The sequence below is a fragment of the Ciconia boyciana genome, chromosome 29 (genome assembly GCF_034638445.1).
Source record: "Ciconia boyciana chromosome 29, ASM3463844v1, whole genome shotgun sequence".
Taxonomy (NCBI): Eukaryota; Metazoa; Chordata; class Aves; order Ciconiiformes; family Ciconiidae; genus Ciconia; species Ciconia boyciana.
Window position 1 is genome coordinate 1674119 of NC_132962.1, and position 16480 is coordinate 1690598.

The 16480-nt window shown below is 76.6% G+C and overlaps 2 protein-coding genes across 2 annotated transcripts in view; one reads left to right on the forward strand and one right to left on the reverse strand.

Annotated features, from left to right (window-relative positions):
- The window catches only part of LOC140644806 (uncharacterized), a 297384-nt gene that overhangs the window by 123209 nt on the left and 157695 nt on the right, over positions 1 to 16480 (reverse strand). The gene's annotated exons all lie outside the window — the stretch shown is intronic.
- On the forward strand, positions 1063 to 16372 carry PRRC2A (proline rich coiled-coil 2A). Its single transcript, XM_072847812.1, is given in 41 exon segments — positions 1063 to 1167; positions 1406 to 1539; positions 2243 to 2414; positions 2477 to 2578; positions 2653 to 2726; positions 2825 to 2968; positions 3793 to 4091; positions 4162 to 4231; positions 4234 to 4296; positions 4361 to 4451; positions 6071 to 6254; positions 6351 to 6572; positions 7819 to 7850; positions 7852 to 7995; positions 7997 to 8037; positions 8040 to 8099; positions 8102 to 8116; positions 8718 to 8774; positions 8777 to 8906; positions 9002 to 9143; positions 9915 to 9941; positions 9943 to 9992; positions 9994 to 10040; positions 10132 to 10533; positions 10536 to 10834; positions 10836 to 11008; positions 11634 to 11735; positions 11737 to 11767; positions 11832 to 11887; positions 12482 to 12599; positions 12670 to 12787; positions 12881 to 12960; positions 13074 to 13285; positions 13373 to 13541; positions 13543 to 13656; positions 14104 to 14286; positions 14637 to 14716; positions 15218 to 15392; positions 15865 to 15927; positions 16028 to 16258; positions 16361 to 16372. Coding segments are annotated over 40 exon segments (4890 nt in total). The 5' UTR covers positions 1063 to 1167; positions 1406 to 1433.

Consider the following 16480-nt stretch of genomic DNA (forward strand, 5'->3'; position numbering starts at 1 on the left):
ATGGGGAGCCCGGATCCCCTCCGGGACGGGTGTCTATGGGGCGGAAGGGGGATGCGGGGCCTGGACGCCTGCGTCCCCCCCATTGCGGTGCCGTGGGGGGATGTGGGGCGCGGAGGAGGCCGGGGTTCTGGGCAGAGCTCCCCACATCCTCCCCCCCCCCCCGCTACCTGGAAGGGCCCCGCCGGGGGGAGCCCCAAACTGGGGCGGGGGGAGGGGGGGGCGGGGCGACGGGGGGGGGGGGACCCAGATGTCCGGGCCCCACGGAGCCCCCCGGGCCCGAACCCACGGAGACCGCGGGCTGCGATGGGGGGGACAACCAGTGCCCCCCGGCCCTCCCAGTGCCGCCCCAGCCCCACTCCCAGTGCTCCCAGTGCCCCCCCCCCCCCCATTTCCCCCCCCCACCCCGGGGGGGCCCCGGGGGGGACCCAGGAGTCCGGGAGGGGTTGGGGGCGGGGCTTAGGTTGCCATGGGAGCGGGGGCGGGGCCTGGTTGCTAAGGGAGGCTGTCGGTTGCCATGGAAGGGGGAGGCCGTGGTTGCCATGGGGACCGCAGGGGGAGGCCGGTCGCCATGGAGACGCAGGGGGGAGGCCGGTTGCCATGGCGACGGGGAGCGCCCGGGTCGCTTCCCCGTTGGGGGGTGGGGGGGAACTGGGGGAACTGGGAGCACTGGGAGGGGCGGGCCCATCCAATCCGGACGCCGGCCCGCTCTGATTGGCCGAGCGGCGGGCGAGCCCCGCCCCCTCGGGCCGACCCACGGCGTCGGGGCGGGATGACGTCTCCTGGAGGGCGTGGCCACGGCGGGGAGGTGGGGGGCGTGGCGGGCCGCTCCACGCCGCGGCGAGGAGGGGGGAACGCCCCATTGCGGGTGTGGGGGGGAGGGACACGAGCGCGGCGCGTCCCCCCGCCTCGCCCCGCCGTGGTAGCGCCCGCCGGGGAGGGGGCGCGGCCTCGTCTCGACGCCAGCCAATCACCGCGCGGCGCGGGGCGGCCCCGCCCCGTGGCTGGCGAGGCCGTTGGGGCGCCGCGCATGCGCGCAAGGCCCGGGCCGGCCGTTGGCGGGGTGGGGGGAAGAGAACCCGGAACCCGCCCCCATCCGCCGCCCGCCGCCCCCGTCCGCGCCCGCCGCGCCCGCGCCCGGCCACAGCGGAGCCCGCCCGGGGCGGACAGGTGGGTATCGGCGCGGGGGGGGGCGCGCCGGGCCGGCGGCGACCGCGATTACCCCCCACCCCCCCCCCGCCGCGGAGGCCGGCGGCGGCGCCCGGACCCGCCGCCATCTTGGAACCGGCGGCCTCCCCCCGCCCCCGTCCTTCCCCCCCCCCGCGTCCCGCCGAGGCCGGGGGTCCCGGGGAGGGGGGGAGGGGCAGCACCGGTTCCCCCCCATCCCGACCCCGTCCCGTCCCCCCAGGAGCGGCCGCCGGTGCCGATGCAGCGCGATGAGCGATCGCCCGGCGGCGCGGGGCAGGGAGGGCCGGCGCTACGCCTGCCTCAGCCTCTGTGAGAGCTACCGCGGCCGGGCGCTGGAGACCCCCAGGGCCGCCGGTACGGGGCGGGGGCACCCCCGGGTCAACGGCCGGGGACCCCGCGGAGGGGATGGGGGGTGGGGGATTGGGGCCCCCGCTTTGGGGAACCCCCCCCGCTTTGGGGTGACCCCTGCCGCCATGGGCAGAGACCCCCAGGGATGGGGGGGGAGGGGAGGTCGACCCCCGGGGGGGTTGGGGGTTCCCTGGGGATGGGGGAGGGGTTGGGGTCCCCCCCGCTTTGGTGATGGCTCCCGCCATGGGCAGAGACCCCCAGGGATGGGGGGGAGGAGGCCTTGGGGTCCCCCGCTTTGGGGACCCGCTGCAGCCATGGGCAGGGACCCCCAGGGATGGGGGTGGGGGTGGGAGGAGGGTTTGGGGGTCCCCCGGGGCTGGGGGGGGTGGGGGTCCCCCCACCTTGGGTAATGGCTCCCACCACGGGTAGAGACCCCCAGGGGTATTGGGGGGTTGGGGTCCCCTGTGCCTGGGGGGTGGTTTGGGGTCCCCCACCTTGGGTAACCCCTCCCACCGCGGGCAGAGACCCCCCAGGACCCCGGGGGGGTTGGGGGTCACCCCCCCCAGGCTGCGGAGCCGAGTACCCGGCTGGAGGGGGTGGGGGTGGTGTGTGTGTGCCACGTCGGGGGCTTTGGGGTCCCCCAGGCGGGTGGGGCTGGGGCTGTGTCGGGGGCTCCCGGGGTCCCCCTCACCCCTTGCCCCCCCCCCAGCCGCCCCCCGCCATGGCCTGCAGAGCCTGGGGAAAGTGGCCGCCCGCCGCATGCCCCCCGCCAACCTGCCCAGCCTGAAGGCCGAGAACAAAGGCAACGACCCCAACGTGTCCCTGGTGCCCAAGGACGGCTCAGGATGGGCCAGCAGACAGGAGCCCCCCGACCCCAAGAGGTGCCCGGGGGCGGGGGGCAGGCGCCCCCGGGACGGCCCTGACCCCCCGCCCCTCCCCGCAGTACCGAGCCCTCAGCAGCTCCCCCGCCGCAGTCGCCGTCGCCGCCGGCTTCGCAGACGCCTGCGCCCGCCAGCCAAGCGAAGCGACCCCCGGCAGCGCCCGAGGTGGGGCTGGGGGGGGCCGCGGGCCGGGGGTCCCTGAAACTTCCCGCCCCCCTTAATGCTCTCTTCCCCCCACAGAACCCCCCACGCCGGCAAGCGGGGCAAAGTCCTGGGCGCAGGCCAGCGGTACCCACGCTGCGCACGCAGATGGTGAGGCCGATGACGGGGGGGGGGGGGGAGAGGGGCTCCCCTTTATTTTTGGGGCCCCCCAACCTATTTCTGAGCCCCCCCGCCCCCCGTGTTTTCAGGCGGGAAGGGCCCGATCCTGCCGGCGCGCTTCTCTCGGGAGGAGTTTCCCACCCTGCAGGCGGCCGGCGACCAGGAGAAGGCCGGCCGCGAGCGGGACGCTGCCGACGCGTCGTCTGGGCCCGCACCGAGCCCCCGCCCGCCCGGTCAGCGCCCCAGCCCCCCCAACCCCCCAGCCCCCAAACCCTTCCCTGCCCCCCAGCCCCCCAAACCCTTCCCGCCCCCCAGCCCTTCCCTGAACCCCTGAACCCTTTTCCACCCCCAAACCCTTCTGTGCTCTCCAAAACCCCCAAACCCTTCCCCACCCCTCCTGAACCCTTCCCTGCCCCCCAAGCCTCCCCCAACCCTTCCCCACCCCTCTCAAACCCTTCCCCACTCCCCTAAACCCTTCCCTGCCCCCACCTTCCCCTGAACCCTTCCCCACTCCCCCAAACTCTTCCCCGCCCCCAAAACCCCCTTAACCCTTCCCCACCTCTCCTGATCCCTTCCCCACTCCCCCAAACCCTTCCCTGCCCCCACCTCCCCAAAACCCTTCCCCCCTCTCCCCCAATCCCTTCCCTGCCCCCAAAACCCCCTAAACCCTTCCCCACCTCCTCCCCAACCCTTCCCCACTCCTCCCCAACCCCTTCCCTGCCCCCAAAACCCCCTTAACCCTTCCCCACTCCTCCTGATCCCTTCCCCACTCCCTCCCAAACCCTTCCCTGCCCCCACCTCCCCCTGAACCCTTCCCCACCTCTCCCCAATCCCTTCCCCACCCCCAAACCCCCAACCCTTCCCCACCTCTCTCCCGAACCCTTCCCCACTCCTCCCCAACCCCTTCCCTGTCCCCCAAAACCCTCCCCAACCCTTCCCTGTCCCCCTGAACCCTTCCCTGCCCCCACCTCCCCCAAGCCCCCCAACCCTTCCCCACTCCTCCCCAACCCCTTCCCCCACTGACCCCCCTTTTTTTTCTGTCCCCCTCCCGGCGCAGGCGGGAGCTGGCGGGACGGGCGAGGGGCTGAGGACCCGCCGCCCGACGGGGGGGGGCTGCAGCCCGCCGGCCCCCCCCACTTCCCCCCGTACCGGGGGATGATGCCGCCCTTCGTGAGTACAAACCCTCCCTGCGGGGGGAGGGGCCCTCCGTCCCTTTGGGGACCCCTCCCCCTCCTGACGGCGCCCCTCCCCGCAGATGTACCCCCGTATCTCCCCTTCCCGCCGCCCTACGGCCCCCAGGGGCCCTACCGCTACCCCGAGGCCCAGAGGTGAGCGCAGGGGTGGGGGCCGCCGGGTGTGTGTGTCCCCCCACCCCCTCCGCCTTTTCTGCACCCCCAAAACTCCGCTCACCCTCCCCCACCCCCAGATTCCCGCGGCTGGCGGGCCCCGCGGCCCCCAGCCCCCACGCGGGGCCGAGCCCCCCGCCCGCCCCCGTGCTGAAGCAGGACGACCTGGAAGGAGTTTGACGAGCTGGATCAGGAGAACGACGAGGGCTGGGCCGGTGAGGAGGGGGGGGGGGGGGCGGTTTGGGGGTCCCAGCACCCACACGGGCCCCCCGCCCCCAGGCGCCCACGAGGAGGTGGATTACACGGAGAAGCTGAAGTTCAGCGACGAGGAGGACGGGGGGGACTCGGACGAGGAGGGGGGCGAGGAGGGGTGAGTCCGGGGGGGCCCACGCGCCGGGGGCTCCCCGTAACCCCCCACGTGCCATGGGGCGCCCCACGATCCCCCCCCCCCACGCCGTGGGGCACGCCGTGATCCACCCCACACGCCCAGGGGTCCCCCGTAACCCCCACGTGCCATGGGGCGCCCCACGATCCCCGCATGGGTGGGGCATGCCATGATCACCCCACACGCCCAGGGGCCCCCATAACCCCACGTGCCATGGGGCGCCCCGACCCCCGCATGGGTAGGGGGCACCCCACGACCCCCACGCCGTGGGGCACGCCGTGATCCACCCCACACGCCCAGGGGTCCCCCGTAACCCCCACGTGCCATGGGGTGCCCCACGACCCCCGCATGGGTGGGGCACGCCGTGATCCACCCCACACGCCCAGGGGCCCCCATAACCCCCACGTGCCATGGGGCGCCCCACGACCCCCCCCCGCATGGGTAGGGGGCGCCCACGATCACCCCCCACACGCCCAGGGGCACCCCGTAACCCCCCACGTGCCATGGGGTGCCCCACGATCCCCCCCACGCCGTGGGGCACGCCGTGATCCACCCCACACGCCCAGGGGCGCCCATAACCCCCCACACGTCGTGGGGCGCCCCATAACCGCTGCTCTTTGCTGTGGGGCACCCCAAAGCCCCCACGCGCCACCGGGCACCCTATGATGCCCCCATTTCTGCCCCACAACTGACCTGCCCTGCACTGTGGGGCACCCAGTGACACCCCACAACTCCTGCCCTTCACCGTGGGGCACCCCATAACCCCTCCCAGCACTGTGGGGCACCCCGTACCCCATCTCCACGCCATGGGGCACCCCATAACCCACCATTCTTTGCCGTGGGGCACCCCACAACCCTCTACGTGGCGTGGGGCACCCCGTACCCCAGCTCCACGCCATGGGGCACCCCATAACCCACCATTCTTTGCCGTGGGGCACCTCACAATCCCCTACATGGCATGGGGCACCCCATAACCCCCCCCAGCACTGTGGGGCACCCCATACCCCAGCTCCACACCATGGGGCACCCCATAACCCACCATTCTTTGCCGTGGGGCACCCCACAGCCCCCTACATGGCATGGGGCACCCCATACCCCAGCTCCACACCATGGGGCACCCCATAACCCACCATTCTTTGCCGTGGGGCACCTCACAATCCCCTACATGGCATGGGGCACCCCATAACCCCCCCCAGCACTGTGGGGCACCCCATACCCCAGCTCCCCGCCGTGGGGCACCCCATAACCCACCATTCTTTGCCGTGGGGCACCCCACAGCCCTCTACATGGCATGGGGCACCCCATACCCCAGCTCCACGCCGTGGGGCACCCCATAACCCACCGTTCTTTGCCGTGGGGCACCCCACAACCCTCTACGTGGCGTGGGGCACCCCGTACCCCATCTCCACGCCATGGGGCACCCCATAACCCACCATTCTTTGCCGTGGGGCACCCCACAGCCCTCTACATGGCATGGGGCACCCCATACCCCAGCTCCACGCCATGGGGCACCCCATAACCTGCCATTCTTTGCCGTGGGGCACCCCGCAACCCCCAGGTGCTGCTGCGGGGCACCCCCCAACCCGCCTCATCTCTCCCCCCAGGAAGGAGAACGAAGCGTCGCCCCCGGGCGAGGCCAAGAAGCCCCCCAAGGAGGAGCCGCCCCCCAAGTCCTCCCCCCCGGAGGGGCCCAAAGAGGCGCCGCCGCCGCCCCCCCCGGCCCCCCAACCTCGCCCGCCGCCGCCGCCCCCCAACCGCGGCAGCTGGGCCCAACCCAACGACTTCCCGGTGAGCAGCGGGGCGGGCGGCCGTGGGGCGGCCGTGGGGCGGGCGGCCGTGGGGCGGGCGGCCGTGGGGCAGGCAGGCTGAGCCCTCGCCTTGCAGGACGAGGACGAGGCCTGGCGGCAGCGGCGGCGGCAGTCCTCCTCCGAGATCTCGGCGGCGGTGGAGCGAGCGCGGCGGCGGCGCGAGGCGGAGGAGCGGCGCATGCAGGAGGAGCGCCGCGCCGCCTGCGCCGAGAAGCTCAAGCGCTTGGACGAGCGGTTCGGGGCCCCCGAGCGCCGCCCCCGCCACGACGCCCCCCGCCAAGGGCCCCCCGGCCCCGCCGCCCCGGAGCCCCCGCCCTCCCCGCCGCGCCCCCGTCGCCCCCAGCCCCCGAGGAGCGGCGGGAGGAGGAGGAGCCCCCCGAGCGGGGCTGCGGCACCCCAGAGCGCCGCAGGTGAGGGGCTGCCCGGCGGGGGGGTGGGCGGACTTGGGGGCTGCCCCGTGGATCGGGGGCGCGTGGGGCTGGGGGCTGCGCCGCAGCGGGGCCGGGTGCTCCCCGCCGTGGGCTGGGTGCGGTGGGGGGGGCGATTGTGGGGGCTGCCCCATAGCAGGACGCCCCCAGAATTAAGGGGGGGGGTTTGGGGGAGTCCGATGCTGGGGGGCTGCCCTATAGCAGGGCTAGGACCCCATTTTGCCCCACAGAGCTGCCCCATAGAATTTGGGGGGGATTTAGAGGGCTCGATCTTTGGCGGGTGCCCCCCAGCGGGGCTGGGTGCGCTGGGGGGCTGCCCCATGGCAGATTTGGACCCCCCAGGTCACCCCACAAAGCTGATACTGAGGGACTCGCGCTGGGGGCCGCCCCATAGCGCGGCCCCACAGACCGGGGCCGGGGGCTGGGAGCACCCCCAGAGCTGGGCATGGTTGGGGGACAGGTTGTGGGGGCTGCCCCATAGCGCATGGCTTTAGGCTGGGGGTTTAAAGGGAGTCGTTTTGGGGGGCTGCCCCATAGCGTGCTTCCCACAGAACTGCGGGGGTGTTGGGGGTCCTGATCCTGGGGGCTGCCCCACAGGGGGTCCCACAATCCCCCCCCCAGCTCTGGGTGTATTTGGGGTCACCCCTCCCTTTGCCCCCGACCCCCTCTCTCCCCACAGCGGAGCCGCCGCCGCCCCGAGGCGCCCCAGGAGCCCCCGAGGAGCCCCGCCACCGCCCCCCGCCCCCCGGCCGCCGCCGCCGCCCCGAAGGGGAGCCCAAGGGGAAGGGGCGCCCCCACGGCAGCCCCCGGCCCAGCCCCATCCTACCCCAAGTACCAGAAGTCGCTGCCCCCCGATTCCAGCGCCAGCAGCAGGTTGGGGGCTGGGGGGATATTGGGGGTGGGGGCTGGGATTCAGTGGGGTGCAAGGTGTGGGGCTGAGGAGGTGGTGGGGTGCACTGGGGGAGGCTGTGGGGCTGGGAATGGGGGAGGGAGGTGTGGAGCTGGCAGGGGGCACCCCCAAGCGCTGGGGCACAAGCTGGGCGCCGTGGGGCTGGGCGGGGGCACCCCTAAGTGTGGGGTGCCCCCAACAACCTCCCCCTCTCCCCCCAGGAGCAGCTGCTGAAGCAGCAGCAGCAATGGCAGCAGCAGCACGGGCCCCCCGGCGCCTCCCCCGGCCCCCCAGCCTGGGGGCCCTGGGGGCGGGGGTGCACACCCCCCGGCGGGGCCCCCCGCCGCCCCCCGCCGCCGCCGCCGCCCGGCCCCCAAAGCGCTGTTCGCCGGCTCCATGGGGCGCCCCGCCCCTGCCCCAGATGAATTTCGACCCCCGCTGGATGATGATCCCCCCTACATGGACCCCCGCATGATGCAGGGCCGGCCCCCCGTCGACTTCTACCCCCCGGCGTCCACCCCTCCGGTAAGGGGGCTCGGCCCCATAGCGCCGTGGGGGAGGGGGGCTGGGCCTATAGCATAAACCATGCTATGGGGGGGGGGGCTCTGACCCTGTAGTGTGGCTGCAGGGGGCACCAGCCCCATAGCACGACTCAGTGGGAGCTGTGGCCCCATAGCGTGCCTGGGGGGATGGTGGGCTGGACCCATAGTGTGGTCTGGGGGGCCCAGCCCCATAGCGTGGCTGGGGGGTTGGGGGCTGGCCCCATAGAGTGGGTTGACGGGGGCTCTAACCCTGTAGTACAGTGTGGGGGGGGTACTGGCCCCATAGCAGAACTGACAGGGGGTTCTGCCCCATAGCGGGGCTTGGGAGGGCTCTGGCCCCATAGAAGAGAGAGAAGAGGGGTGGGAGGTGGGGGGCTGGCCCCCTAAGTGCAGCTGGGGGGTCCCAGCCCCCCAGTGTGGCTGGGGGGGGGGTGTTGCATGACCAGTGGGGAGGGGGTCCCCGGGCCCTACAGTGCCACCCTGGGGGCCCCGTGTGCCCCACATCCCGGCCGTGGGCGCGCCCCATCCCCCGCACCCCCAGGGCCGTGGGGCGCCCCGCCCACCCCCTGACCCCTGCCCCCCAGGCCTGCTGCCGCGGGAGCGCTCCGACAGCGGGGGCTCGGGCTCGGAGCCCTTCGAGCGCCCTCCCCGCTGCTGCGGGAGCGGGAACCCCCGGGGGACCCCAGCGCCGTGGGGTGGCGACGCCTTCGCCCCCCGAGCCGCGGGCTCTGCCCTCCCCTGCGCCCGCCCGAGGAGGAGGAGAAGGGGCTGAGGTGAGTGGGGGAGGGGGTGTTTTGGGGGAGGGGGGGGGCCAGGGACCCCAGCACCCCCGCTGACCCCCGCCTCCCCCTGCCGCCCCAGGAGCGAGACGCCCCCGTCCGCCTGCGCGACCCCGGGGCCCCCCTCCGTACGCCGGCGCCTACCCGGCCTTCGCCGAAAACGGGGGCCCCCCTGCACCGCTTCCCCCCGCGGAGGAGCCCCCGGCCCGGCCCCCCTGGCCCGCCGGCCTGGCCCTGCCCCCGCCGCCCCCCGCCCCGAAGCCCCCGCCCCGGGGGACGGGGGACCCCCGGAGCCGCCCCCGCCGCGGCCGCCCCGCCCCCTTCAAGGAGCCCCCAAAAGCCGCCCCCTCCGAGCCCCCAGCCCCCAAAGAGGAGGCGGGGCGGCGGCGGCGGGGGGGCCCCCCAAGGAGGAGGGGGGCGGGGCCCGGCGCCCCGAGCGCCCCCGCCCCCCCACGACCCCCCCAACCCCCCCGGGGGGGGGGGGGCGCGGACGGAGACCCGCTGGGGCCCCGCCCCGCCGGCCCCGCCGCCCCCGAGGAGCCCCCGAAAGCCCCCGCCGCGCCGGGCCCATCAAGAAGCCCCCCCAAGGAGGACGGGGCGGCGGCGGCAGCGGAGGAGCCCCCCCGCCCCAAAGCCCCCGAGCCCCCCCCCAAGGGCCCCCCCAAGCCCCCCAAGCCCAAACCCGCCCCCCACGGCACCGGCCCCCCACCCCAAGGAGGGGGCGCCGGGGCCGGGGCCGGGGCCGGGGCCGGGGGTCCCCGTCCCGCCGGCGCCGCGAGGCCGCCTACGAGCGGGGGGCTTCGGGGGCGGGGCCGCGCCCGGGGGGGCCGCGGGGAGTATTTCGCCCGGGGGCGGGGTTCCGGGGGCCTACGGGGGCGGGGGCGCGGGGGGCCGGGGCGCAGCCGGGAGTTCCGCAGCTACCGGGGGACCCCTTCTTCCGCCCCGAGGAGGGGAAGGGCGGCGGCGGGGGGGGCGGGGGGGGCTGCCCCCAACCCGCGGCCGCCGCCGCCCCCCCGCCGCCGCCCTGCCCCCCGGGGGCAGCGAGACCCGCAGCGAGGGCTCGGAGTACGAGGAGGCGCCCCCGCCGCCGGCAGCGCGGCTCCGAGACCGGCTCCGAGACCCTCGACAGCGACAGGGAGGCGCCGCCCCCGCCGCCGCCGCCGCCGCCGCCCCTCCCCCCGGCCTGCCCCCCGCTTCCCCCCGCCCCGCCTGAGCGAAGCCGGGCCGGGGGGCGGGGGGGGCCGCGGCCGCGTCTTCACCCCCCGGGGGGGCCCGTCGCGCCGGGGGCGCGGCGGAGGCGGCCGCCCCCGGGGCCTGGAGCCCCCGGCCGCAAGGCGGAGCCCCCCGAGAGGGAGAAGGCGGCGGCGGCGGCGGGGCGGCGGAGGCCCCGACCCCCCCCGAGCGGCGGCCTCGGAGCGGCCCCCCCGGCGGCGGCGGCACGGGCGGGCGCAGCAGCAGGACAAGCCCCCCCGCTTCCGCCGCCTCAAGCAGGAGCAGGCGGCCCGCTCGGGGGGCCCCGCCGGCGCCGCCCGCCCCGGAGGAGCCGGGGCCCCACGCCCCACGCCGGCCCCGGCCCCGGCCCCGGCCCCGGCCCCGGCCCCGGCCGCGGCCGCCCCGGCGCCCGCTCCCCCGACCTCTCCAACCACAACTCGGACCAGGCCAACGAGGAGTGGGAGACGGCGTCGGAGAGCAGCGACGTGGGCGAGCGGCGCGGGGGGGGCGAGCGGGACCCCGCGCCCGGCGGGCCCCCGGCCCAGAGCCCCCCCCCGCCGCGGGCCGCGCCCCCCCCGCCCGCCGAGCCGGGCCCGGCGCAGCGCCGGGAGGTCTCCAAGCGCAGCTTCTCCAGCCAGCGCCCGGGGGCCGAGCGGCCGGGCCGGCGGGCGGGGGGGGCCGGGGCCCCGGCGCGGGCGGCGGCGGAGCGGGAGCAGGGCGGCACCCCCCACCCCGGCCCCGGCGGAGGCTCCGGGGGGGGCGGCCGGAGCGGGGGGAGCCGCGGAGGAGGAGGAGGAGGAGGAGGAGGGGCAGCGGCGGCGGCGGCCGGGGGCCGGCGGCCGCGGAGGGGAGAAGAGGGGGTGGCCCTCGCCCAAGAACCGCAGGTGAGGGGGGATGGGGGATGGGGGCTTCTGGGGGGAGATGGGGGGGGAATGGGGGCTTCTGGGGGGATTGGGGCTTCTGGGGGGCTCTGGGGGGGGGGGAATGGGGGCTTCTGGGGGGCTCTGGGAGGGGCAACCGGGGCTGGGGGGGGGATGGGGGCTTCTGGGGGAGGGGGGGACTGGGGCTGGGGGGAATGGGGGCTTCTGGAGGGGGATGGGGGCTTCTGGGGGAGGGGGGTAACTGGGGCTGGGGAGGGGGAATGGGGGCTTCTGGGGGCTTCTGGGGGAGGGGGGACCGGGGCTGGGGGGGGAATGGGGGCTTCTGGGGGACCCTGGGGGCTCTGGGAGGGTCTTGGGGGGAAATGGTCCTGGGGGCGGCTGGGGGCAGATGGGGGGGGAAAAGGGGCTTTGGGGGTCCTGGGGGGTAAAAGGGCCTGGGGAGGGGGGGGAAGGGGCTCTTGGGGGTCCTGGGGGCAGATTGGGGGCGAATGGGGGCTGGGGGGTAACTGGGGCTGGGGGAGGAGCAGATGGGGGGCTGGGGGGGAAGGGGCTTTTCGGGGCTCCGGGCGGCTCCGGAGGGGCCGGGGGGGGGGGGGGCGGGGGTCCCACAGCCGCCCGTGCCCCCCAGCCGCAACGCGGAGGAGCCGCCCCCGGGGCTGGCGCTGCCGCCCCCCCCCTCGGCCTCGGCCTCGGCCGTCTTCCGCCTGGACCGGGTGGTGCCCAGCGACCCGGGGGATCCGCCGGGCCCTGGCCCAGCTGGGGGCCCGCCCGCGCCCCCCGCCGCCCCCCGGCAGGCGCCCCCGCCCCGCCCCGGCCTGCCCCCTGCCCCCCAGCCTGCCCCTGCCGCCCTACGAGCCCCGCGGGACCCCGGCCTCGGCGCAGGTAGGAGCCCGGAGCGCTGCCCCCGCCTGCCCCACGGCCCCTCCCGACCCCCCGGCCCCCGGCCGCCCGCAGTGGGCCCAGGCACCCCCTGCCCCCCAGCCCCACAGCTGCCCCCCGTCTCCCCACAGCCGCCCCCATCCTCTCCCAGCCCCGCCTGCCCCCAGCTCCCTGCAGCCCCCAGTCCCGCAGCAGCCCCCAGTCCCTCCTGCCCTAGGGCTGCCCCCACAGCCCCCGAGCCCCATAGCCGCCCCCATCTCCCCCAGCAGCCCCACAGCACTCTATAGCCACCCCCGATTCCTTCCTGCCCTATGGCTGCCCCCATCGCCCCTACCCACCCCCACAGGACCCCGTAGCCGCCCCCATCTCCCCTCAGCAGCCCCACAGCACCCCATAGCTGCCCCCCACCATCCCGTAGCTGCCCCCACAGCTGCCCCCATCTCCCCACAGCCCCGAGCCCCTCAGCTGCCCCCATCGCCCCACAGCCGCCCCCACCTCCCCGCAGCCCCGAGCCCCACAGCCGCCCCCATCTCCCCACAGCCCCCGAGCCCCTCAGCTGCCCCCCATCGCCCCACAGCCGCCCCCATCTCCCCACAGCCCCCGAGCCGCCCTTCCTGGAGCCGCCGGAGCCGCTGCGCCCCATGGCCGCCCTCCGCGACGTCCCCGTGGTCGGCGGCTTCTGGCCAAGCGCCGCGAGCGGCCCCGCAAGCAGGAGGTGAGATGGGGAGGGGTCCCAGGGGGGGAAGGGGCCCCACTCCCCACTGAACCCCCCCCGCTGCCCCCAGGACCCCCTGGGCTGCCCCGGCTTCGGGGGCCCCAAGCAGGACGGGGCGGGGGAGCCGCGGGGGAGGACAAGTGCGGCCAAGGGGCTGACCCCCCACATCTGGAACCGCCTGCAGACCAGTAAGGCACTGGGAGGGCGCTGGGAGGGCGCTGGGAGGGCTGGGGGGCGCGAGCCCTCCCTCACCCCTCCGTGTCCCCGTCCCCCCCCCCCAGGTGCCACCCGAAAGCCCTTCGCCCCCGGCCAGGCCTGGATCGAGCCCCTGGGCGCCTTCGAGGACGTGGCCAGCACCGAGGTGAGGCTGAGGGGGGGGGGGCGCTGGGGGGGATGGCCCCAGCCCCATTTTGGGGTCCCCCACCCCCTGACGGCCCCCTCCCCCCGTCCGTCCGTCCATCTGTCCGTCCCCAGATGAGCCAGTCGGACAGCGGCGTGGAGCTGAGCGGGGACTCGCAGTCGTCCTCGGCCGCCTGCAGCCAGCGCAGCTCCCGGACGGGGGGCCCAAGGCCCCGGCCCCCCCCGCGGCGGGAGGGGGCGGCCGGGACGGGGGGCAGCCGGGCCCCCCCCTCCCCGAGGGGCCCAAGGAGCAGCGGCGCCGCCTGCCCCCCCGCGACGACAAGAAGGTACCCCCAAAAAAATGGGGGGGGGTCGGGGAGGAGAAAGCGGGGGGGGCAGCTCCCCTCACCCCTCCCCGTGCCCCCCTTCTCCAGGTCTGCGCCCCCCCGCGGCCCCCGGACCCCATCGGCACCGAGCGCTCCCAGCAGCGCGCCGAGAAAGCCAAAGCCCCCCCGGAGGAGCCGGGGCGGGGGGCTCGGGCGCTGGCCTTCCCCGGGGGGGGCCCCCGATACCTGGGTCCCCCACCCACATCGGGGGCGACGGGGGGCCGATGCCTGGGTGCCCCCACCCCCGACAACGACCCCGGCGGCGCGGCAGCGCCGTGGGGAAGAGCGAGAAGGAGGCGCTGCCCCCCCCCGCCGCCGCTGCCACCGAGGGGGTAAGGGGGCAGGAGGGGGGGCTGGGGGCGGTAAGGGGGCGGCAGGAGGGGGTGAGAGGGGGGCTGGGGGGCAGTAAGGGGCGGCAGGAGGGGAGGTGAGGGGGGCTGGGGGGGCAGTAAGGGGCGGCAGGAGGGGGGCTGGGGGGGCAGTAAGGGGGCGGCAGGAGGGGGGTGAGGGGGGCTGGGGGGCAGTAAGGGGGCGGCAGGAGGGGGGGCTGGGGGGCAGTAAGGGGGCGGCAGGAGGGGGGGTGAGGGGGGCTGGGGGGCAGTAAGGGGCGGCAGGAGGGGGGCTGGGGGGCAGTAAGGGGCGGCAGGAGGGGGGTGAGGGGGGCTGGGGGGCAGTAAGGGGCGGCAGGAGGGGGCTGGGGGGCAGTAAGGGGGCAGGAAGACGGGGGCTGGGGGCCGGACACCAGGGTTCACTCTGTGTCGTGTGTGTCCCCCCCCCAGCTCGATGCTGCCCCTCGGGACTGGGAGGTGCTGCCCGGGGGGGGCCCCCAGCCCCACGGCGGCCCCGAGGCCCCCCGGCCCGGCCCCCGAGCCCAGGGCCCGGCCCCCCCCGGGGACCCCCCCGGGCCCAGCCAGCGCCTCTACCCTGAGCTCTTCTACGGCGGGGCCGGCGCCGTGGGTCAGGTATGGGGCTGGGGGTGCGTGGAGGGGAGATGCGTGGGGGAGATATGTGGGGCTGGGAGTGCTTCCGGGGGGATATATGGGGCTGGGGGTACATGGGGGAGGAATACGGGGTGGCGTGGGGCAGCTGGGGGTGTTGGGGTGCAGCGTGGGGCAGGTTTGGGTTCCTGGGGGCACTTGGGGGCGGTGTTGGGGAGCAGGTGGGGGAGCCGGGGGTTTGTGTGGGGCGCTGGGGAGGGGGCTGGGGGTACCGGGGTACTTGTGGGGCAACGGGGGGAGATGCTACAGAGGCACATGTGGGGCGCTGTGGGGCACTTGTGGGGCGCTGTGGGGCTGACCCCCCCTCCCCGCAGGTCCCCAGCGCCCCCGTGGAGTCCCAGCTGGGCACCGGCAGCAGCTTCCGCCCGGGGACCCCCTCCCTGAACCCCTACAGGTAGGGGGGGGGGGCTTGCGCCCCACGGCGAGCTCAGCCCCACACCACCCCACCCTGACCCACATAACCCCTCCCCCATTGCCCCACGGCGAGCTCAGCCCCACAGCGCCCCACCCTGACCCACATAACCCCCCGTCAGCGCCCCACGGCGAGCTCAGCCCCACAGCGCCCCACCCTGACCCACATAACTCCCCTCCTCATCGCCCCACGGCGAGCCTCAGCCCCACAGTGCCCCACCCTGACCCACATACCCCCCCCTCAGCACCCCACGGCGAGCTCAGCCCCACACTGCCCCACCCTGACCCACATACCCCCTCCTCATCGCCCCACGGCGAGCTCAGCCCCACAGCGCCCCACCCTGACCCACGTAACCCCTCCTCATCGCCCCACGGCGAGCTCAGCCCCACGCCGCCCCACCCTGGCCCACATAACCGCCCCCCATCGCCCCGCCTGCCCCCCCGGGGCGGTGGGGTCCCCCCCCTGACCCCTTTCCCCCCCCAGGCCGGTGTTCGTGGCGGGGGCGGGGCTGCCCCCCCTCCCCCTCAAGGGCCCCTTCGTCGAGTTCCCGCCCATGGGGGGCCCCGACCTGGCCAAGCTGGGGGGGGCCGGGGGGCTGCTCTACCCCCGCCCCCCTTCCTCTACAGCCCCCTTCTGCCCCGACCCCCCCCTGCTGCAGGTGAGGGGCGGGGCTAAGGGAAGGGGCGGGGCTCAGGCGGGAGCGTGGGGCTGGGTGGGGACACGGGCTCTGGGAGTGGGGGGCGGGGCTATAGGGGTGTGGGAGGGGCGACAGGGGTGGGTGGGGCTACAGGAGTGGGGCAGGGTGAGGGTGGTGGGTGGGGCTACAGAGTAGGGGTGAGGCTATGGGGCGGGGCTCTAGGTGCATGGGAGGGGCTACAGGCATGGGAGGGGCTAAGGAGAGGGGGCGGGGCTACAGGGCGGGACTCTGTGCATGGGAGGGGCTCCAGGAGGGGCAGGGCTCCAGGTGTGGGCGGGGCTACAGTGTGGGTGGGGCTACAGGTGAACGGCTGGGGGTGGCTGGGGTGTGGGCGGGGCTCTGGGCGGGGCGGAGGGGGATTGGGGGAAGTAGTGGGTGGGGCCAGGGAGCACCTGGGGGCGGGGCTGAGCCAGGCCCCGCCCCCCCCCTGCAGGTGCGGCAGGAGCTGACTCCGCCCTCTGACTTCTACGGGCAGGGACAGAGCAGCTTCCAGCAGGTAGGCCCCGCCCCCGGGGGCTACGCCCCGCCCCTCCCGGGCCGAGCCCCGCCCCTCCCGGGCCGAGCCCCGCCCCTCTGACCCCCTGCCCCGCCCCCAGATGCTGCTGCCGGTGGTGGAGTCTCCGGTGCCGCCCGTCGTCAACTTCGGGGGGCCCCCGGGGCCGCCCGCGCCCCCCCTGCCCCTCCTGCCCCTCGGGCGGCTCGTGGCCCCCCGCCCGCCCCTTCGCCCCCCGGGGCCCGCCCCGAGGCGCGGGGGGCCGCGCCCGCCCCTCCGAGCCCCCCTCCCCCCGGGGCGCCTCCCCGCCCCCCCCCGCGGGCCCCCGCCTCGGGCCGCCCCTCCCCGCTGCCGCCGGGGCCCCGACGCCCCGGAGCCTGGGGACCCCCCCGGGGGCTGCCCCCGCCCTGGAGCCCCGGGGCCGCGGCCCCCCCAGCCCCCCCAGTGAACCCCCCCACTTCCGCGGGGTGGGGCGTGGGGGGGGCCTATTTATGTGGGGCGGGGGCTGGAGCTGCGGGGCGACGCCTGCACCCGCCGTGGGGCGAGAGACCGACTT